The sequence below is a fragment of the Osmerus mordax genome, chromosome 17 (assembly GCF_038355195.1).
Source record: "Osmerus mordax isolate fOsmMor3 chromosome 17, fOsmMor3.pri, whole genome shotgun sequence".
In the NCBI taxonomy this organism is placed as follows: domain Eukaryota; kingdom Metazoa; phylum Chordata; class Actinopteri; order Osmeriformes; family Osmeridae; genus Osmerus; species Osmerus mordax.
Window position 1 is genome coordinate 877518 of NC_090066.1, and position 21003 is coordinate 898520.

A 21003-nucleotide genomic window follows, 5' to 3' on the forward strand; every position below is an offset into this window, starting at 1 on the left:
AAATTGCACTGATCTAACACTGTTGACGTCTATCTAGCGTTGGCAAAACCTAGTGTCTAGGTCATGTTTCCGGACGAGCCAATTTTGTGTTGCACGAGATACAGCAGCCCACACTAATCAAGATCATTATCTTTACAGTTTGAAAACAGTCAGCATTGCGAATGTTGTTTATTAATTTATTTGACTTTAACTGATTAACTGTACTGTCCTGATTGGTTTGAAGTAATGTTGCGCGTTTGAAGGTTTAGGTACCTTTTTATGAAAGCTTCTGAGATCGATTGCTTTTCCTTCTGTAGCGGGAACCAAAACGGAGCCTGTAAACCGCGAGACAGAAAACTAGCACCGCTAGCTAGCGTTCCAGCTTCTAAGCACTGGCTTTTATATCTCGAACTTGGCAATGGATTGGTAAATAGTTTTTAACCTGTTCAAATTAAACCATAATAATGATCAGGTATACTGTAATAACATGCTATCTACGTCAATTAAGACTGCTTAACTTGTTGTCAGGTGGTTTGGCATGTGTGATGAACTAGCTACACTACAGTAGCTAGCTAGACTAGTAGCTCAATTCGGACAGACTTCAGACACTACGCCTCCGCTAGCTCAAATTCTTTGAGCATCTAAGTAGTCAGCTAGTGCTTACTAACTAACTAACACAGTGTGCACTGTTGGATATGGCGTATTAAACGTTGCAACAAGCTGGTAGTATGATCACTACGGTCCCATACCATCACCTAGGTAGAGGAATCCAGCCACTTGTATCGCGAGCTAATGTTAACTGATTAGCTAGCTAACTCGGTAATGTAATTCCTTATAGGGGCCAGGATGAGCTGATGTCCCCCGTGGTCCATGAGACCGAGGTAACCCGCGCAGCCCGGCGGAGAAGTTCCAAGAAGGTTTTCTGTATCCTTGATTTGTGTTCTTACGGTGTGTAAGTATGTGAGATGGGGTGTAGCTCAGTGTACAGTCAGATTACCCTCCTTAACCGACGCTACCGCAGTTCCCTCCCCGCGCGATGGAAGCCCCGTCGCCACCGCTACACCTGCACGCGCTCTGCTGAGACACACACCGGGCTCGCTCCCTTAAACACACACGTAAGACTTGTCTTTCTCTCTGTTGATCTGTTTCACTCTATGTCTCTGTTCCTCCAGCTCTATCCGTCTGCCTCTCTCTGTCTTCCTCACCTTTTTTCCCTGTCTCCATCCTGTCTCTCTGAGGCAGGGCTGAGGCAGGGCTGAGGCAGACCTAATGTGAGGCGTCTCTTCCAGTCACTCCCAGGAGTTCTGTGAGGAACCCTGATGTGTCGGCCATCTTGAGGACCGGAGGGAGGACCCCTCGCTTCATACACACCCCCAGACCCACCCTGGGCAGCATGAGCATGGTGAGCGTGTGTGTGTGTGTGTGTCTGTGTGTCTGTGTGTGTGTGAGAGAGTATAATGTATAACATAGAGACTGAAAATGTGTGCTCCCTATAGAACCTGGATGACAGTGAGTGGAGCGCCAGTCTGTATCCATCGCCTCGGTCTGGTCTGGGAGACTCCAGCTTCACCGAGGACCTGAACAGCAGCTCAGTCATGATGAAGGAGGAGGACCCAGGAGAGGCTGGTAGGAACACACACACACGTACACACACACACACACACTCTACCACTCGGCAGTCTAACAACTGTTCTCTCACAGCCTCCCTGAGCCTGTTCCCAGAGTTCCTGGCGGCGTACCTCAAACACTCGTCCAGCGCCGTGTTCGACCTGCTGGAGGAGTACGAAGCGCTCTGCCAGGACAAGGTGAGGGAGGGGAGAAGGGGAGGGAGAGGGGGGAGAGAGGGAGGAAGGGGGGAGGAGGGGAGGGAGTGAGTGAGTGAGGAGGGGAGGGAGAGAGGGGGAGGGAGAGGGGGGGGGGGAGGGAGGATGGGGGAGTGTTGGTATTACCTGCTGTGTTGTTTGGTCCTGATGCTGTGTGTGTGTGTGTCAGGTGGGCGTGTTGGAGAGGCTGGTGATGGGCCAAAGGAGCTCCTCTAAGGCGGCTGGTCTGAAGTGGCTCCTGCAGCAGGAGATGGTGACCTGGAGACTCCTCACCTCCCTCTACAGGTCAGGAGGACTCACTGCTCTGGGCTGCAGGAGGGTGGGGGGAGGGGGATGTACAGGACCCTGGGCTGACTCAGCCTTGTTTGTCTACAGGGACCGCGTCCAGTCGGCGCTGGAAGATGACATCATGATGGATGTGGCTGTGAGTAGATACTGCTCTGGGGAGTGTGTGTGTGCGTGTGTGTGTGTGCGTGTGTGCGTGTGTGTGTGTGACGGACACTAATCCCTCCCTCCCTCAGACCCCCAGTGAGAGTGAGAAGGCAGTGATGGAGCAGCTCTTCCAGAGAGACTCTGTGGTCCGCCAGAGCCAGGTCAGACACCCCTCACCCACATGGTTCAGTCCAGATAACCCTCCCCCTCACCCAGCCACATGGTTCAGTCCAGAACCCCCCCCCCCCCCCCTCACCTACCCACATGGTTCAGTCCAGATAACCCTCCCCCTCACCTCACCCAGCCACATGGTTCAGTCCAGAAACCCCCCCCCCCCCCTCACCTACCCACATGGTTCAGTCCAGATAACCACCCCCCCTCACCCATCCACATGGTTCAGTCCGTTCTAGCCCAGTACAGCACATGCAGAACTAACATCATTTCAGGTTTAGGTGGGTGAACCAATCACAACTCATGATGATGTTACTGTCCTTGTCTAGCTGGTTGTTGATTGGCTAGAGAGCATTGCCAAGGATGACATAGGAGACTTCTCTGACAACATTGAGTACTACGCCAAGTCTGTCTACTGGTGAGCTCACTCACACAGAAACACACTCACACAGAAACACAGAGTAAACATGGAAACAGGTCATGTTAGCCCTTACCTTCAAAACCTTTTGTACATTTAGCAAATGTAACTAAGTTTTGAATTTGGAAAATGAGTGGCATTCAAACAGGACCCCAGGTTTCCATGACTACTCAGCAAATGGGGATGGGTGGTGGTCATTATGGGATGTATTGAGGTGATATGGGACGGAGGGTGGTGATATGATGGTCTGTTCTGTCTCCTTGGTGACGTGACAGGGAGAACACCCTGCATGCTCTGAAGCAGAGGAGAACCTCCAGCGCCGGCTTCAACATCCCCCTGGTCACCGAGCTGGTGACACACACACACACACACTAACTGTCTCACACACACACACTAACTCTGTCTCTCTCACACACACACCCACACACACACACTCTCTCTCATACATGTGTGTGTGTGTGTAGGACCCAGACGCCCCCATCAGGCAGAAGCGCCCGCTGGCAGACCTGGACAGGGAGGACGACGCCAGGCTGCTCAAGTACCTGTTCACCCTCATCAGAGCAGGCATGACGGACGAGGTGCGCTCTGCTGCCCCCGCGGGCCTGGAGGAACTACCACCGCTACAACCATACACAACACTAGATCCACCTCACCATCCCTTAACTCACGTGTGTGTGTGTGTGTGTGTGTGCGCAGGCCCAGAGGCTGTGTAAGCGTTGCGGTCAGGCGTGGAGAGCGGCTACTCTGGAGGGCTGGAAGCTGTACCACGACCCCAACATCACCTCCGGTCAGTCAGCCCTCTCTGCCTGTCTGTCTCTCTGCCTGTCTGTCTCTCTGCCTGTCTGTCTCTCTGCCTGTCTGTCTCTCTGCCTGTCTGTCTCTCTGCCTGGCTGTGTCTCTGCTTGTCTGTGTATCTGCCTGTCTGTCTCTCTGCCTGTCTGTCTCTCTGCCTGGCTGTCTCTGCCTGTTTGTCTCCATACCTGTCTGTCTCCCTGCCTGTCTCTCCCTCACTGTGTTTGTGTGTGTGTCTCCAGGCGGTACAGAGCTGCAGCCAGTAGAGGGGAATCCTCAGAGGTGTGTGTGGAAGGTCTGCTGCTGGAGGATGGCAGAGGAGGTAACGCACTCACGCACACACGCGCACACACACACACACACTGAAGTACCATTCTGACAGTGAACAGTGATCTCTCTTCTCTCTCCTCCCCTTTCAGGAACATTTTAACAGATACGAGAGAGCCATCTACGCTGTCCTGAGTGGCAACCTCAAACGGGTATGACCATCTGTGTGTGTGTGTGTGTGTGTAGGTGGTCAGTGTGTGTAGGTGGTCAGTGTGTGTGTGTAGGTGGTCAGTGTGTGTGTGTAGGTGGTCAGTGTGTGTCCTCTAACCTCCCTCCCCCCCAGCTGCTCCCGGTGTGTGAGTCGTGGGAGGACTGTGTGTGGGCACACCTGCGTGTGCTGGTGGACACCCTGGTGGAGCAGGAGGTGCGGTCCTCAGGCATGGCTCACGACGAGCTGGACACACTCCCCAGAGACTACCTGGAGGCCAAGTATGATCCCCAGCCTAGAGTAGACACCCTGCCCAGGAACACTGCCCCTGGCCTGGCCTACAGCTGTTTGACTCCCTACCCCCCTCTCTCTCTCCCTCAGCTGGACTCTAGAGAAGGTGTTTGAGGAACTGAAGGCCACCGAATCCAAGGTGTGTGTCGGCATTTACCTGTCAACCATGGGGCACGCACACAGTAACACACACACACACACAGTAACACACACACACACAGTAACACACACAGTGAGAAAGGCTCTGCTGTGCTTCCAGAGGGTGAAGCAGGAGACCAGAGAGCACTACCACGTCATCCAGAAGTTCATCATCCTGGGAGACTTGGACGGTGAGCCTGACCTCTGACCCCTAGTTTGACCTTTCACCTCTGGTCACCCCTGAGTCTGCAACCCTGCGTCATCCTCACTGACAGTTGAGTGTGTGTGTGTGTGTGTGTGTGTGCGTGTGTTTTAGGCCTTCTGGAGGAGTTCAGTGATTGGCTGAGTGGGCCCATGCCCCTCCCCTCTCACCTGCTGCGCTTCATGACACACCTGGTGCTGTTCTACCGTAGCATGGGGACCCACCTGAAGGTACACACATACACATACATACACACACACACACACACTCTCTCACACTCTCTCACACACACACCTGTGCCCCCCAGGAGGAGGTGTGTGTGGATGTGCTGAAGGCGTTCGTCAGCCTGCTGGGCCGGGACAAGCAGGGGGAGCTGCTGCCGTTCTACTGCAGCCACCTGCCCGCCCCCCAGGCCACCGCCTCCTACGCCCTGCACCTGGAGGGCGTGGCCGACACCTCACAGAGGCGACGCTGCCTGGAGCTGGCTCGCCAGGCTGGTACGACACACACACACACACCTCTGAGTGTAAATATGTATGTTTGGACTCTCACCTTTCTGAGGGACATTGTTGTCGTTGTCAGGTCTGGAGGTTGCGGCGGTGACGAAGCTGGTGGTGGAGAATGTCAGAGAGAGAGATGATCAGGAGTTTGTTCATCACGACCTCAGCCCCGCCCTGGATACAGGCACCTCCCCGGTACACACACCCTCACACACACACACACACCCTCAAACACACACACACACACACCCTCCCTCCTGTCTAACCCCCCTCCCCTCTCTTAGGAGGACCAGAGGAAGATCGATGTGATTGATTGGCTGGTGTTTGACCCCGCCCAGAGGGCGGAGGCATTGAAGCAGAGCAACGCCATCATGAGGAAGTTCCTGGGTGGGCGTGGCTTCTTAAAGGGACAGTCCCTGGAATTCTATCATAATAAAAATTATGTATTTAGTTGTTGTATAAGGGACAATTTGTGTAATACATGTTACATACACTCAAATAGAGTTTGTGTAATGTCCATTCACTTATCCATCCCTCCCTTCCCACCTCTCTCCCTCCCTCCCCCTCCCTCCCTCTCTCTCTCCTTCTCTCCCCTCCCTCTCTCCCTCCCTCCTGTATTCATCTTCTGTGTCTCCCTCCCTCCCTCTCTCAGCCTCTAAGAAGCACGAAGCAGCCAAGCAGGTGTTCTCCAAGGTTCCAGAAGACTCCATGAGGGAGATCTACCGGCAGTGGGAGGAGCAAGTCTCGGCCACGCCCCTTCCTGCCGAGGATGAGAATGCTATTCGTGAGCACCTGTGCATCCGGGCCTACCTGGTGAGAGGCCACGCCCCCACACACTTCTCCTATTGGCTAGTCAGCCTGACTGCTGACAGGTGTGAAGGAGAGATGTGGTCAGGGTTGGCACAGTGTAATGTTAACTTGTGTGTGTGTGTGTGTGTGTGTTACAGGAGGCCCACGAGGCGTTTAACGAGTGGTTCCGGCAGGTGAGCTGCCCCCCCCAGATGCCCTCTCTGCCGCCCCAGGCCACGTTTACCCAGAAGGTGGCTCACGAGATGAGGGAGAAGGACTACCAGGTCTCCTCACACACACACACACTCTCACACATACACACACACAAGTCTGCTCTCTATTCCTGTCTTTGGCTCCTTCTCTAACGTGTGTGTGTGTGTGTGTGTGTGTGTGTGTGTGTGTGTGTGTGTGTGTGTGTGTGTGTGTGTGTGTGTGTGTGTGTGTGTGTGTGTGTGTGTGTGTGTGTGTGTGTGTGTGTGTGTGTGTGTGTGTGTGTGTGTGTGTGTGTGTGTGTGTGTGTGTGTGTGTGTGTGTGTGTGTGTGTGTGTGTGTGTGTGTGTGTGTGTGTGTGTGTGTGTGTGTGTGTGTGTGTGTGTGTGTGTGTGTGTGTGTGTGTGTGTGTGTGTGTGTGTGTGTGTGTGTGTGTGTGTGTGTGTGTGTGTGTGTGTGTGTGTGTGTGTGTGTGTGTGCAGATGGAGTATGACACCTGGAATGGTCGTCTGGACTCTCTGACGGAGGATGTGAAGGAGAGGATCTACAACGTGCTGCTGTTTGTAGACGGAGGCTGGATGGTCGATGTGAGAGAGGTGTGTGTGTTAGACAGTCAAAACTATTGTACAACATCAGCTGTACAGCTGTACATCTTGTCTAACCTGATGTGTGTGTGCAGGACTGTGAGGAGGACCCGGAGCGTGTCCACCAGATGGCGCTGCTGCGTCGTCTGTGTCTGCCTCTCGTGACTTTCCTGCTGCTCAGCGTGCTGCAAAAGACCCAGCGCCTGCAGGAGAACCTCCGCCTCGCCGACATCATCGCCTCCGACCAGCACCGCCTCTACCAGGTCTGACTCACTTCCTCTCTCCTCCTTCTTTCTTCTCTGTCTCTCTCGCTCTCTCTTTCTCTCGGTCTCTGTGTCCCTAATCCTGTGCCTCTCCCCCCCCTTCAGGTGTTCTCTAAGGAGGAGTTGAGGAAGTTCTTACAGAAGATGCGTGAGTCGTCTCTGCTCCTATTGGATAAGGGCTTGGACCCCCTGGGATACGAGGTCCAGGCTTGAAGACTCACACACACACACACACACACACACACACACACTGGGGGGTTCTGTGGTTCCTTTCTTTTGTTGACATGTTTTTGTATCCCCAACCCAAAAACAATCAGGTGAATAAAAAAAATGTCCTTTTGTATGAAATAAAATAGGTTTTCAAAATGTGTTTGTGTGAAAAAAACATTTCCAACGTTGCTCTCAGAGCTGCTAGAGGGGAAACAAATGTTTTGATTCCGTGATTCTACCTTATCTGTCCACGCGGTGGCGCTGTCGGACAGAGATGCGGCTGACTGATATGATGTTTCAAACGCAGAGTAAGGCGCATCGTGACGTCACTCCAGTATACATCCGTTTAACACGCGCCTCAAAGTATGAACGCACCACCGTACACTGACACCGGAGCCGCTATAGAAAGAGACCTTGTACCGGCGCGATAAAGGTTCGTCCTAAAGGGATGCAAGCAAAGTCACGCTGCGTCTGTGGCCAGAGACCACCGGAACTTTTCCTGTTGCGTGGCAAAGGGTAGACATTTTTTTTTAAACTTCAATTGACAGTAGCGCTAGCTAGCCTGCTAACGTTAGCCACTTGAGAAGACGTTTGATTTGTAAGGCTCGTAGATGAGCACCATGGCCACCCGGCTTTCAGACCTTTTTGGCAACAGCCGCATCGTGACAGGGCTGCTGGCTAACTTGCTGTCATCTATATGCATCGTCTTTATCAACAAATGGATCTATGTTCACTACGGCTTCCCCAACATCACTCTGACGCTGATACACTTCTTAATGACATGGCTCGGCTTATATGTGTGTCAGAAAATGGACATTTTCTCCCCAAAGAGTCTTCAACCCACCAAGATCATCTGGTTGGCTCTAAGTTTCTGCGGTTTCGTCGCCTTCACTAACCTGTCACTCCAGAACAATACCATAGGGACATACCAGTTGGCTAAAGCCATGACAACGCCGGTCATTATTGTCATACAGACACTGTACTACAGGAAAACCTTCTCCACCAAGATCAAGTTAACGGTGGTAAGTATGAATTATTTCTTTTGTCAGGTGTGTTATTCCCGTTAAACAATGTAGGCGCTTGCACTACAATAAGAACATTCTCTTTCTCTCACACGCTACAGAATATGACAACAAAAGTGACACGTGATTGACAGCTGACACAAATCGTTGATATACAAGTGCTCAGCAACAGAGGCAGGATTGTAATCAGTTTACGTTGTACATAATCCTTCCTGTATTCTCTCTCATGTCTGTTAACGGTTATTGTCCGTTCGCTGCTCAGGTTCCAATCACGTTAGGCGTGATTCTCAACTCGTACTACGATGTCCGGTTCAACCTCCTCGGCATGGTGTTCGCCACGCTGGGCGTGTTTGTAACGTCTCTCTACCAGGTGGTGAGTGTTCCTCGCGGACCGTTAATCAGCTAACGTGTCTTATCATTACCTGAGGGAAAAAAAAACTAGGATTGAACTCTTGTAAACCTAATGCACTTCTCTCTCTCTCTCTCTCTCTCTCTCTCTCTCTCTCTCTCTCTCTCTCTCTCTCTCTCTCTCTCTCTCTCTCTCTCTCCCTCTCACCTTCTATTTATCTTTTTCCCTTTTCCCTTTCCCCTCCTTTCCAACTCTTTCACCACCCTTCCCCTCTTCCCTCCCTCCTCCCCCTCTCTAGTGGGTGGGGTCTAAGCAGCAGGAGCTTCAGGTGAATTCCATGCAGCTGTTGTACTACCAGGCCCCCATGTCGTCAGGCTTCCTGCTGCTGCTTGTGCCCTGCTTGGAGCCCCTCTCTGGGGAGCACGGCATCTTCGGCCCCTGGTCCCTCCCGGCCCTGGTGAGACACACGCACACACACACGCACACACACACAGGCACGCTAGGGGGAAGGACAAAGAAGAATTGCCTTCCTCTTGCTGCTTTTACCTCTCCCAGTTCCCAAGTTTACCCACACTTCTTGTTCTCTGTGTGTGTGTGTGTTTGCAGTTCATGGTGCTTCTGTCTGGTTCCGTGGCCTTCCTGGTGAACCTGTCCATCTACTGGATCATCGGTAACACATCTGCAGTCACGTATCCTTAACCCCTGACCTCTGACCCCTGACCTCTGACCTATGGGGACCTCTGGGGTCCTAGGTCAACCATTTATGACCTCTGGGTTGTTACTTTCCCTCAGTTGAACTGGTAAAGGCGGTGACAGACTTGAGGTGTGCTTGATTAGGCTCACAATGTCCAGTGAAGCTCATGGAAGAATGTTTAGCTCCATCCTCAGACAGATAAATCAAACGCACCTCAAGTACGTCCAGTGTGTGGAAAAAGTATATTCATGATTCCATTGGCTGCAGGACCTCCTTGTTTTCAGTGATTGGTTCCTTTAACTCTGGTCTGCCTAGATACAACATGTTTGGCCATTTCAAGTTCTGCATCACGCTACTGGGGGGGTACGTGTTGTTCCAGGTAGGGTTATCTCCATGGCAACGTACAGAGGGGTGGGATTTGATTTGCAGTCAAATGCTTTAGCCGTTCAAGCGTAATAATTGTATTGCTGCTGTTGTTCCAGGACCCCCTGTCCCTGCACCAGGGTCTGGGCATTGGCTGCACCCTGACAGGCATCCTGGCATACACACACTTCAAACTGGCCGAGCAGGAGGAGGGCAAGAGCCGGCTGGCACAGCGGCCATAGGCTGGCCGGACTGCCAATCATCCAGGACGGGCCCTCTCAATGGTGGCTTGACGTGGCCTGTGTTGTCCTATGCCTCTCCTGATTGGAGGGAGGGGGGTGGCAGGATGGAATGTTGGTGTTGACTGAGGGAAGGGAGGAGGGGGGGGAAATAGAGGGACAAATTGAAATATTATGGGATGGAATGCGAAAGACCCAAGCCTCTTGTGTTACTGTAGACAGGAATTCTGGGTGAATTAATCTCTCTGGGTGATGCTGCAGAATGTTGTTATAGGATGGATGAGTGATTTTATACAGGAGAGAAAGCCTTGCTGCTCCACATGCCTAGTTTTATAATATGACGGTACCAACATTTAAAAAATAATTGCCAGAAAATATTTTTTTCGCAGGTACGATGAACGAGAGGACCAACTCTCAACAATGTCCAAATGCTGAAAATAGTCTTTTTAATTATTATTCCTTTTTTTTGCATTATTAAATTGTTTTTACATAATCTGTACCGCTTAATAAATTGTATTTTATTGAAGGTTTGTTTTGAGGGTGTCTTTCAGAAAGTAGAAGGGGTGTGTGTTTCCACCAGTCTAACCAGCCTCTATGTGACCAGATGTTATTCAGGATCAGTCTGCTTGGTTGGCTGCTCTCCTGGGGCGTTTATAGTTAACAGAGATATTCATTCATTCGAACTCAGAGCCTTTGACAGACAAGGGGTGTGTGTGTGTCTGCCTGTGTGTGTGTGTGTGGGGGGGGGGGGGGGGGGGGGCCTGGAGCTGGAGGAGACAGACGGTGGCTCCCTCTGCTGGTGAGACCAGGTCCTGCTGTGACCTGTGTGCAGATGGACAGTGTTGTGTTGATAGGAAAAAGAGGGTAGTTAATGGCTTGTTGTATTAACCGTGTTTTTATTCTAATTCAAGGGACAAGTGTGAATTATTTTGGCTTTATTTTTAGGAACGATAAATAAACAATCAACAAGGGAGCAAGCTGAAGATTGCAAAGTGAACACGGTATGTGAACGATGACTCTTAGCATCAGTATCTCCACAAGTATTCTTGGCTCAATAAATAGTTCTGTAACTCTGATATCTCAGGACTTTAAATTATTTATACAAAATTGTTCAAATCCACACATCTTTTGATATATCAACGCCTTGTAAAGTGATGGAATCTTGATTGCATATAAAAGATGTATCATTGCTTTTCTTTATACATAAATATATATAGTCCTTCTCTGCTTTATTTGTCCAGGGTGGAATCGAACCCGTGCTGCAGTGGTAAGGCTTCAGCCTGCCTGTGTGGAAGGTGCTGTACCCAGCAGGCGTATGGCCTCTGACAGATCCAGGTTATATGTTCATGTATCCCATGTCTGCACATGGCTCACTCAATAAGATCCTACAAAACAAAACACATAAAATTAGAGTACGACAGTAAGCAACAGAATTCTGCCCTCAAAACAAGAATCAGCCGAAGCAAGAATTTGAGGCGTTCGGTGCGAATCTGAATGGTCTCAGCGAAGCACCAAGACTCCTAGCTACAACCGTGACTTGAGTGAATCTTCTCAGAAGGTTTTTAACCCTTGTGCTGCCTTCGGGTCACATGACCCAAAGGTTCATAATGAACCATCATTGTGTTTACCCAATTTTACCCAATACAAAAACAAATAAAAATAATTTTCTTTTAACCTTTGCAATGTGGGGGGTCTGAGACAGCCCAACGGTTAAAAGAAAATGCTTCACTTTGTTTTTGTATGAGGTAAAGTTGTCGCAATACGACGGTGGGTCACAATGACTGATGGGTCAGAATGACCCGAAGATAACACAAGGGTTAAGAAGTGAGCGTTCTAAACGGGTTGCCGTGACGACCCTCACATCGTCTGAGTCCGTGTTGATGCCTGTTCCGTTGCCGCTGGCGATGCTGTCCGAGTCTGTGGCGACGCAGCGGTCGTCAGCCTGAAGCAAGAGGGCAGAAAAGCGATACACAGGCATCCTGGAGACGAGAGAACAGGCCCTCACGTCAACACTGGAGGGTGTGTGTGTGTGTGTGAGGAGACAGCAGAGAACAGGCCCTCACGTCAACACTCTGGAGAGTGTGTGTGTGTGTGTGTGTGTGAGTAAAGTGTGTGTGTTTCTCACCTGTTTCCATAGCTCATTCTCCTGACAGAGTACACAGCGATTGACACGGCTACCAGAACGATGACTCCTGCTCCAACACAGACCGCTATCAGCACCATCTTCTCTCTCTGGGGGATCACAGGGACACAGCTGGAAACTTGTTGGACACTCAAAAGGTCTTTCTGGGATTTTAAAGCAGAATCCTTCAAATAAAGAGTTTGGAGGCAACTTTTGGTTGTTCAACACTATGGTTGGGTACCGAAACCTGGTGCTGATATGGCACCGGTACCTATATGATCGGCTCTGGGGCCCCTCAAGGTCTCGTTTTCATGTCCCCAAAAGGGTGGTTAAGACCACCATACTCACAGGAGTGTCAAAGTTCTGGTCTGGGCTGGTCTTCCCACAGTTCCTGCTGATTGTGTGTCCCCGCTGGGGATTGAAGCCCCCCTCACACCTGTCACCTGGAACCTTACGGTACCTGCACACGGCACGCACAGCTCAAACACGCGTGTGTGACTGTGTGTGATTCTGTCTGTGTATTGTATATGTTTGTGTGCTCACCCAGATGTCTTAAGCTCCTCCTCTTTTCCATTCGGACACACCTCCAGGAAGTGGTCTGCTGTGTCTGGCTGCCTCACGCACTCTGAACTGTTGGCATGGCGATAGTAACCGTAGTCGCTGTTGACGTGAACAGAGGAATATTAGTCCACTTTGCTGATTCACAGATTTCAGATCATAGATAACACCAGTCCTAAACATGCAGGTAGGCCTTCTTAGGGCGCTTTTACAATACCGGCTCGACTCAACTTTTTGGGTTTTCCATTGCACAAATCTGAACTTCTATTGGAGCATTAGCTATGTTCTAGTTTTTTCCATATTTTTTTTTCTATCTTTACAAACTTTTTATTCAACCTTTTGAAAAACAATCGGAGAAAAAACAATTGAAAAAAAGATTTGGAAACCTTTTCGAAAGAAAATGGTGAAAAAATATTTAAAAAAAGTTGTCAAAGTTTTGAAAGGTTGAAAAGAATATTGGAAAGTTTTTCTACCTAACACAACTTTTTCCCATAAATATTTTTTCAACCTTTTGAAAAGAAAATAAGGTGTGAAAGTAAAGTCTGAAAAATAAATAGTGACTTAAAGTACTGATACCAGAACAATCTACTTAAGTACAGTAACAAAATATTTCACATCTCTGTGCGCCAGTCAAGAAGGACTTTTTACCATAGGTAATCCTCTCTGGTACAGGGACAAGGGTTCTGTTGCCTGCTAACCCTGTAGTCCCGACCATTCCTGCACACTGAAAGCTTTTTCAGCCTCCTATATGTCTCCTTATAGCCCAGGACACAACCATCTGTGGCCGGGTCTCCACCCTCCGTCGAGTGGGCCAACCACTCCTCGTAGTCCTGGTCCTCACCTAGGAAACAAGCAACCATTGGAGAGTCAAATGTAGCTTGTCGCTAACGCAGTGAACATCTGAAACGGGTTTCTTATTAGGAAAAACATTTACTAGTAGGCTATTTTGAATTCACAAAATCCTAAAAGTTCAAGAGTGGCTTATAAAAACTAACGCTAGCGTTAAGTGTCCGTTAATGTTTACACTCTGGCGAGGTTGGGGGCTATGTGCAGCTAGCTACAGCTATTAGCGCCGCTTATATGAAAGCCGTATTAGCGCCTCACTCACACTCCCTGTTGAGGAGGCTCTGGAAGTCGATGGTCACAGCCACCCACATGGGCTGCCCGTCCTCTTCAGGACGGTAGCCCCACACGCTGATGTTCATGGTCTTAGAGCCCGGCTCGGATGTCAAGCCGGAGAAAAAGATGGGCTGGTCTGTGAAGTTATACACCCGCCAACACTGTCCCTCGTCCGTGGAGAACCTGACAAATGTACTGCGATATAATACATGTTGCAAGAATTGTCCCTTGCGACTAACAGATTCTGACAGAACGAGGGGCAGCAAGAGAGAGAGAGACTGAGAGGGAGAGTTTAACAACCAAAAAAACGTCACTTTAGATTAAATAAAATAATAAATACACTATAATTTCCAGCAAATATAGTTACAAACTCCATGTAGGTAATCATGGTGTTTGTGTGTGTGGCCGTGTGCTCAGGCATGTGTGTTCAGTACTTGATAGTGTTGACCTGGACGCCGCTATGGGCCTCCACAGCCACCACGAGCCCCCCAGAGTCCAGGATGCTGTAGTGGTGGGGGCCCCTGAGGACCCCCCTCCAGGTGTACCCCCCATCCTGGGACATGAACACGTCAGGCCGGGATGACGACAGAGAATCACCCACACTTCCTGGAGGGGGGGGGGGGTAAAGTGGGGAGTCAGATGGCTGAGCGGTTAGGGAACCGGGCTAGTAATCTCAAGGTTGCCAGTTCGATTCCCGTCCGTGCCAATGACGTTGTGTCCTTGGGCAAGGCACTTCACCCTACTTGCCTCGGGGGAATGTCCCTGTACTTACTGTAAGTCGCTCTGGATAAGAGCGACTGCTAAATGACTAAACGTAAACGTAAACGTAAAGTTAGGGTGAGGGAAGGAAAGCTGCATATTTCTGAAATGGACAAGAACATGGTGTTGGACTCTACTTCCTGGTGTGGGAGAACCGTGGTCATGTGACGCTGGGTTACCGTGGGCGATGATGAGGCCGACAGCCAAGGGGTCGGAGAGAGGCAACATGGCAGTGATCCCGTTAACACGGCTGTGCTCTCCATGGATGTGTAGATAACACTGAAACACACACACACACACAGGGATGCACACCCGAACACACACAGAGACACACACATAACACCAAGGAGATGGCTTGTGCTTGCTTGACTGTTAATCATTTTTCTTACATTTCTGGTATTCTCCACACAGTCCACATTCTGGGGCTTGTGGATGAGCCTCCACTCCCCTCCTCTGTCGAAGGTGACGACCGACCTGATGCGTCTGTCTGACAGGAGAAGAGAACGCAAAGAAGACAAGCACATTAAAGAGTGAACGGAAGGATGGTTCCAGCAGGTGGAGGGATAGAAGGCTGGAGGGGTAGAAGGCTGGAGGGGTAGAGGGCTGGAGGGGTAGAGGGCTGGAGGGGTAGAAGGCTGGAGGGGTAGAAGGCTGGAGGGGTAGAAGGCTGGAGGGGTGATCCTTACCTTCCTCCAGCACGTTAGTGAGGTAGGCTCCTCTTAGAGAGGTGATGTTGGTGAAGTCGCTCTTCCGGTTCCCTCCAAACAGGTGGCGCTCCAGAGACTTGGAGTAGAGCACTCCACTGTCATCTGACGTGTACATCGTCCCAAAGTAGGTGTCTGTGAAAGCAGAGAAAGGACAATATTACACGGTTTCTCTCACAAGCGCACACACACACACACACACACACACAGGCAGACACACACAGGCAGACACACACACAGGAAGACACACACAGGCAGACACACACACACACACAGGCAGACACACACACAGGCAGACACACACAGGCAGACACACACACACACACAGGCAGACACACACACACACACACAGGAAGACACACACACACACAGGTACGTCACTGGGGTGGAAGCTAGAACACATGATTGAAACACACCTACATGGGAAGGCATGGTGACGCCCAATGCTAGCTAGGTGAGACTCTGACTCCTAAACACAATGACCAGGCCCCCTAGACACCCCTGATGAGGTTCTCATCCTGGCTATCTCCCATCTCCCACGCCTGCAGTCCTCTCTCATTTCATCCTCCTTTGAAACAGGAGAAGCATGAGGGCGTCTGTTGGGCGTGTGCGTTTCAAAGAGAACATCTTGCGTTTTCCGAACGCTCATACGTGTGTGTTTCTGTGTTATGCCCTGATGCCCACGGTCTTTGTCAGCTATTCTAGTGTAACCACAACGCCTATTCCACCTCTAGATAAAGCCTTATCTGCCCCATCCATCTTAATGCCACAACACAATAGCACAGCGCTATCCTTAAGGCACTGGCCCAGACATGAAAAGCCCCTGAAATAAACGCACACAGATGCTTACATTAAAACATAATATGCACACACATATTTGTCCAAACACAAGTTGAAACACACTATGGTGATGCTGATGATGTCAGCACCCTGGATATAAACCAAACCAGTTGGCACACCCAGACTGTCCCACTGCAGCTGACCCCTGCTGTGACAGGGGGGTGGAGTGGTCCACCTTCTGGACATTCATAATCACAGACTTGCTTTGTAGTAGTGCTGGGATGTGTGTGAGAGAGACAGAGAGATGGTTAATGCCTTACCTCCAGGATTGTCCACATGCATAAATATCATGTCCTCATCCCCATCCAGTACAGAGTAGAACTGCAAACACACACACAAACACAGACAAATACACAGGTAAGAAAATGAAGCATTAAGACATCAAGAGTCTGCCAGTTTCAGATCTCTCGCTGCCTGTGTGTGTGTGTTACATTTCATGCTTCAGTTTGTCTACTCATCGTCAGTGTGTTTCTGCTCTGTCGGCATAGTGATGGGCTGTGCTGAGATGATGTGACAAATAACCAAGTGAAGGTTAGTGTGTGTGTTGGCTAGGCCCAACGATCTTCTCTTGAAATGTGTAAAACCTCTATTTCACAGAGGTTCACCTCTACTTCCTGTTCCTCTTCAAACAGGCATGCAAGCTTACAGCTATTAGTCAACATGTTTAACTGACCCAGGGACAAAATGCCCCTCTGAGATATTACAGATGTTGCTGACATGGTGGAGGGCCCTAAGAATGGTGTTTCTGCTCAAGAGCAGATTAGATGGGCAGCGCGGCGGTGCTCACCTGCTCAGTGGAAGCGGAGGGCAGCTGCGCTCGGCTGAAGCGCTCTCCCTGGTCGGACGACACATAGATGACACGGGGAGAGTTCTGGAAAAGTTGAGAGTTACAGTACTGAAGCGTGACTTCTTTAAACTGAAGATGTGTGTGTGTGTGTCTCTCACCAGTGTCTCAATAACGGAAGTGAAGAGGAACCCTCCTACATAGCCGAAAGAGAAGATGTTGTGAGCGATGGTTGTGAAAGTCTTCCCCATGTCTTCTGTCCTCATCAGGAACAGCTCTCCTCTCCTATCCGCCTCCACTGACAACACAACACAGCGCTTTAGATCACTTAACAGCTTCCCGTACAATTTAACTATATCTAAAACCAACATGACGTTGCAGGCAGAAAATCATTTAAGACTCAATCTGTAAACATACAACTAACCACATTAACATAGATAACCCAGCCGAGCCAACCTTTCATGCAATGTGCCGCTTGAACAACATAAAAGTTCAACTAGCGCCGTACGACGTGCAGTTAGCTAGCTAGGCTAGTTACGTTCGTTAGCGATTAGTGCCGCTCCATGAATGCCCTTCTGGTATTTGCTAAGCAACTCAAGTTATCGGTTTGAGATGTTGTCAGGCTCTTTTTACCTGTTCCTTTGGGACTGAAGCTGAAGAACAGAGTGGTCCCTGCGCCCCTACATGGACAGACAGACAGACAGACAGAGACCCCCTCATTAACCACGGAGACACTGAGCCTACAGTTGACACCTTAGATTTGGCTGACTCAGAATGGAAGTTGAAGAACGGTCTTCTGTTGTCAATGTAACGCTAACTCATTCCTGATAATAAGAATCACGCCTACAACAGAAACAGGTCAGACTTTGCTGTCATTCTTCATTGTTCATTTAACAGTTTTATCCTTTTAACTACTCATGAGATGGACCTAGAAAAACACTCGTGGTGTAAAATGAACACCTTGAAAATGGCAGTTTATCGTAAGATGCAATGTTGGGTGGGTGTCTCACCACATCAAAGACTGCACTCCGTCGTGAAGTTTAGTCCAAGCTGCCCCAAAGTGCTGAGAAAGCCAAAGGCCACCCTGCAAGGGACCGACACAGCACAGGGAGCTGGTTAAGGGTTGTGATGAAGCACAATAAACGTGTTTGTGTATGCGTGATGGGGAGAGAGAGAGAGAGAAAGAAATAGTCAAAGTCACAGGCCTAAACAAAAGCCTTATCCTCACATCAATGCTGATAGCCACCAGGTATTCTGGATTCTGGAAGTGGAAGGTGATCGGCTTGTCGGGGTGGAAAGGCAGCTGGACAGCCTTGAAAGACAGGCCAGCGTCCGTGGAGGTGAAGATCATTCCTCCAGGACTGTCCAGCGCAGATCGGTCTGCTGTCAGAATCACCTGTCAATCAACATCAGGGCTGACAGCTTCAGTGTGTCTGTTTGAAATGACAAATCAATCATGGGGAAAAAACATCCTTTTCTGCTGCGACCAGCAGCGCTATCGCTCGCTCGCTCTGTCGGTCGGTCCACTAAAGTGTCACGCTTGTTATTTTTTGGGTAGTTCATGTGAAAACAGAAATGACCACTAAGTTAAGACTGTGAAGCTTTGGTTTCTAGATGAATCCTCTTAAACCCACACTTTTCTATGTGTTTCTGAGTAGACCACAGTTGTGTGTGTGTGCATGTGTAAAAAACAGAACTGTGATGGCTGAAGTTCATTGGTCAGGACAAAGTCTGTTGAAGTGTCAGTTAGTCACTTCAGCTTGCAACCACAAACCCCAAACCCAGCACAAGACAGGCCAACGTGAGCAGAGATGCATTCAGACTGCAGTACAGCTCACCTGTTTAGAGTTCCCAGGGCCCGCACTGATGCCAAACTCCGTCCGGATGAAAGTGTTGTTGATCAGATGAGTGATGTCATGGAAGGTCTTGCCATAATCCGCACTAAGGGGGCCGACAACACTCCAGTGTCAGTCTACATAGTGGTAATGTGGGTCTACATAGTGGTAGTGTCAGTATACATAGTGGTAATGTCAGTCTACATAGTGGTAATGTGGGTCTACATAGTGGTAGTGTCAGTATACATAGTGGTAATGTGGGTCTACATAGTGGTAATGTGGGTCTACATAGTGGTAGTGTCAGTCTACATAGTGGTAATGTGGGTCTACATAGTGGTAGTGTCAGTCTACATAGTGGTAATGTGGGTCTACATAGTGGTAATGTGGGTCTACATAGTGGTAGTGTCAGTCTACATAGTGGTAGTGTCAGTCTACATAGTGGTAATGTGGGTCTACATAGTGGTAATGTGGGTCTACATAGTGGTAGTGTCAGTCTACATAGTGGTAGTGTCAGTCTACATAGTGGTAATGTGGGTCTACATAGTGGTAATGTGGGTCTACATAGTGGTAGTGTCAGTCTACATAGTGGTAGTGTCAGTCTACATAGTGGTAATGTGGGTCTACATAGTGGTAATGTCAGTCTACATAGTGGTAGTGTCAGTCTACATAGTGGTAATGTGGGTCTACATAGTGGTAGTGTCAGTCTACATAGTGGTAATGTCAGTCTACATAGTGGTAGTGTCAGTATACACAGCAGTGCCAGGCTCTCACCTCCGGTAGAGCCGTGAGGAGCCTCCTTCATAGATGGTGTCTAAAGGAGAACTTATAGTGGACAACACCAGGATCACCTGGGAAACACAGCAGATGAGGTCTTCATCTCAGCCCCATTATTACCCATGCGTAGGCAATAATGTCCAGACACACAGTCTCAAACATCACAGGGAATCTGACAAGAGTGAGTGAGTCCAATGGGAAAGCAGTTGGAACGGAGGTTGAAAAGGTATTAAAGCAGAATGTTGTCATCGATAGTAGAGGTAAGTTTGTGTTCTTAGTAATGCGCTTGGCATGTTAACAGAAAAGCCGACTAGTGAGAAGTGTGAAGACTTGTGAAAAAAAACAAAAGCAGGAAGTCAGAAAGATCCTTTTTTGGTATTCTGCACTAAAGTATTTGACAGGGACAGAAAGAAGGTCATGTCGGGTTGACAAAAGGCAGATGCATCTTGGTATTGTGTCTAAACAATAGAGGCAGAAAGTTTGATCACACGTGATGAGGAGGAGGATTCTGTGAATCATACTTACTCCTGTTCCATCACCCACCCATGTGAGTGTAAAGCTAGAACCATCATCCCCATGAAACGGAGTCTAGCGAGAGAGAGAGAGAGAGAGAGAGAGAGAGAGAGAGAGAGAGAGAGAGAGCCCTTCATAAGCAAACAGGTGCTTTTGAATTCAGTGTCTCAAAACATAAGTTGAACAATTATAAGTTATAACGTGTGTATATAGCACTAGCTGTGGTTGGATAAGATGGTGCTGTAGCTTACATACACTGCTCACAAAATATTATTTAACTAATAACAAATACACAAAGCTCACCTCATGTGTAGTTTTATCCAACAGTTGATGCTCTGAGAGGGTCAGAGGATGTTTGCAAAATGTAAAAGTTGGACTTTTAAAAGTATCCCTTTTAGGTCGTGAGTAGACTTGGCGCGCCTTGACATCTTGCTGAGCCCGATGGAAAGTCACCGTTCTCCGGTTCCGTTGTTCGGTACCCTGACCCCCGACTGCCAGGAAAAGGACGGATGCCCCCACAAGGACCAAAAGTCTCCCGGTCATGTTGGATATGCTAGGTGAGATGAAACGGTGGGGTCTCTCAAATCCAGGAAAAACGGACAAAGATGATAGAGTGAATGAGTGAGGACACAGCGTTAGCTCCTCGCGCAAAGTGACAAGTGTCGCACTTGATAGACAAGGGGGCGGCATGTCGGTTTGACCAGTTCATTAACATACCGGAATTGACATGTGCTCATCCAACTGTCAATGCCCATGTGACGCTCAAATAATCTAAGTGTTATCATCAGATGGTCAGCCATCCACTTGCGTCTGATAACCGGTTCGTTAAAATGATAAATCAGTTGTTGTAAAAGTAGTGTTTAACGATTGCATGTTTTTGTTTGAGCTGTATGAATGAGCATACCTGCTCATTCACCAGTGTTACCATAGCTTTTAGTAGACTGCCATCATTTGGTCTGATGAAGTAGATGAACCGATTAATCATTTATCACGACGATAAAGGGACAAGGCCATATCGACTCATGAGGTCGCTGTGACCTATAAATTAGCC

The 21003-nt window shown here is 49.2% G+C and overlaps 3 protein-coding genes across 4 annotated transcripts; 2 read left to right on the forward strand and 1 right to left on the reverse strand.

Annotated features, from left to right (window-relative positions):
- The first annotated feature begins 1086 nt into the window (after positions 1 to 1086).
- nup107 (nucleoporin 107) lies at positions 1087 to 7427 on the forward strand. Its single transcript, XM_067254237.1, has 25 exons — positions 1087 to 1094; positions 1269 to 1381; positions 1476 to 1605; positions 1681 to 1784; positions 1972 to 2087; positions 2178 to 2226; positions 2324 to 2395; positions 2735 to 2823; positions 3099 to 3174; positions 3288 to 3401; positions 3520 to 3610; positions 3858 to 3937; positions 4035 to 4094; positions 4226 to 4371; positions 4472 to 4520; positions 4641 to 4710; positions 4836 to 4951; positions 5029 to 5218; positions 5304 to 5416; positions 5506 to 5608; positions 5874 to 6034; positions 6169 to 6294; positions 6703 to 6816; positions 6900 to 7067; positions 7173 to 7427. The coding sequence occupies exons 2-25, from the start codon at positions 1373 to 1375 to the stop codon at positions 7278 to 7280; spliced, it is 2454 nt and encodes an 817-aa protein (XP_067110338.1). The 5' UTR covers positions 1087 to 1094; positions 1269 to 1372; the 3' UTR covers positions 7281 to 7427.
- Positions 7428 to 7629: 202 nt separating this feature from the next.
- On the forward strand, positions 7630 to 10464 carry slc35e3 (solute carrier family 35 member E3). Of its 2 annotated transcripts, none has more exons than XM_067254610.1 (6): positions 7630 to 8299; positions 8562 to 8672; positions 8947 to 9105; positions 9255 to 9337; positions 9658 to 9721; positions 9825 to 10464. In XM_067254610.1, exons 1-6 carry the CDS (start codon positions 7889 to 7891, stop codon positions 9945 to 9947), a joined length of 951 nt encoding a protein of 316 aa, XP_067110711.1. In that variant the 5' UTR covers positions 7630 to 7888; the 3' UTR covers positions 9948 to 10464. The 2 variants fall into 2 exon arrangements, with proteins under 2 accessions (XP_067110711.1, XP_067110712.1); XM_067254611.1 differs by having other exon boundaries at positions 7665 to 8299; positions 8562 to 8669.
- Positions 10465 to 10839: 375 nt separating this feature from the next.
- On the reverse strand, positions 10840 to 20547 carry si:dkey-159a18.1 (sortilin). Its single transcript, XM_067254279.1, has 21 exons — positions 20256 to 20547; positions 19965 to 20027; positions 19437 to 19513; positions 18669 to 18771; positions 18059 to 18226; positions 17841 to 17914; positions 17464 to 17510; positions 16992 to 17128; positions 16834 to 16917; positions 16307 to 16367; positions 15189 to 15341; positions 14892 to 14989; positions 14682 to 14781; positions 14178 to 14349; positions 13733 to 13926; positions 13273 to 13465; positions 12610 to 12726; positions 12415 to 12526; positions 12070 to 12176; positions 11806 to 11923; positions 10840 to 11329 (listed from the first exon to the last, which is right to left on the reverse strand). Exons 1-21 carry the CDS (start codon positions 20493 to 20495, stop codon positions 11315 to 11317), a joined length of 2433 nt encoding a protein of 810 aa, XP_067110380.1. The 5' UTR covers positions 20496 to 20547; the 3' UTR covers positions 10840 to 11314.
- Positions 20548 to 21003: the final 456 nt, after the last annotated feature.

What these genes read in the sequence shown, in the direction of transcription:
- slc35e3 (XM_067254610.1), top strand. Translation starts at nt 7,889, where the DNA reads ATGAGCACCATGGCCACCCGGCTTTCAGACCTTTTTGGCAACAGCCGC. An exon ending in TAACGTCTCTCTACCAGGTG is followed by an intron (nt 8,673 to 8,946) that starts GTGAGTGTTCCT and finishes CCCCCTCTCTAG; the next exon opens with TGGGTGGGGTCTAAGCAGCA. An exon ending in GGGGGTACGTGTTGTTCCAG is followed by an intron (nt 9,722 to 9,824) that starts GTAGGGTTATCT and finishes CTGTTGTTCCAG; the next exon opens with GACCCCCTGTCCCTGCACCA.
- si:dkey-159a18.1 (XM_067254279.1), bottom strand. Translation starts at nt 20,495, where the DNA reads ATGACCGGGAGACTTTTGGTCCTTGTGGGGGCATCCGTCCTTTTCCTG. An exon ending in CTTCCGTTATTGAGACACTG is followed by an intron (nt 16,918 to 16,991) that starts GTGAGAGACACA and finishes CAACTTTTCCAG; the next exon opens with AACTCTCCCCGTGTCATCTA. An exon ending in CCTCCGCTTCCACTGAGCAG is followed by an intron (nt 16,368 to 16,833) that starts GTGAGCACCGCC and finishes GTGTGTTTGCAG; the next exon opens with TTCTACTCTGTACTGGATGG.
- nup107 (XM_067254237.1), top strand. An exon ending in GCTGGAGGATGGCAGAGGAG is followed by an intron (nt 3,938 to 4,034) that starts GTAACGCACTCA and finishes CTCCCCTTTCAG; the next exon opens with GAACATTTTAACAGATACGA. An exon ending in CATCCTGGGAGACTTGGACG is followed by an intron (nt 4,711 to 4,835) that starts GTGAGCCTGACC and finishes CGTGTGTTTTAG; the next exon opens with GCCTTCTGGAGGAGTTCAGT.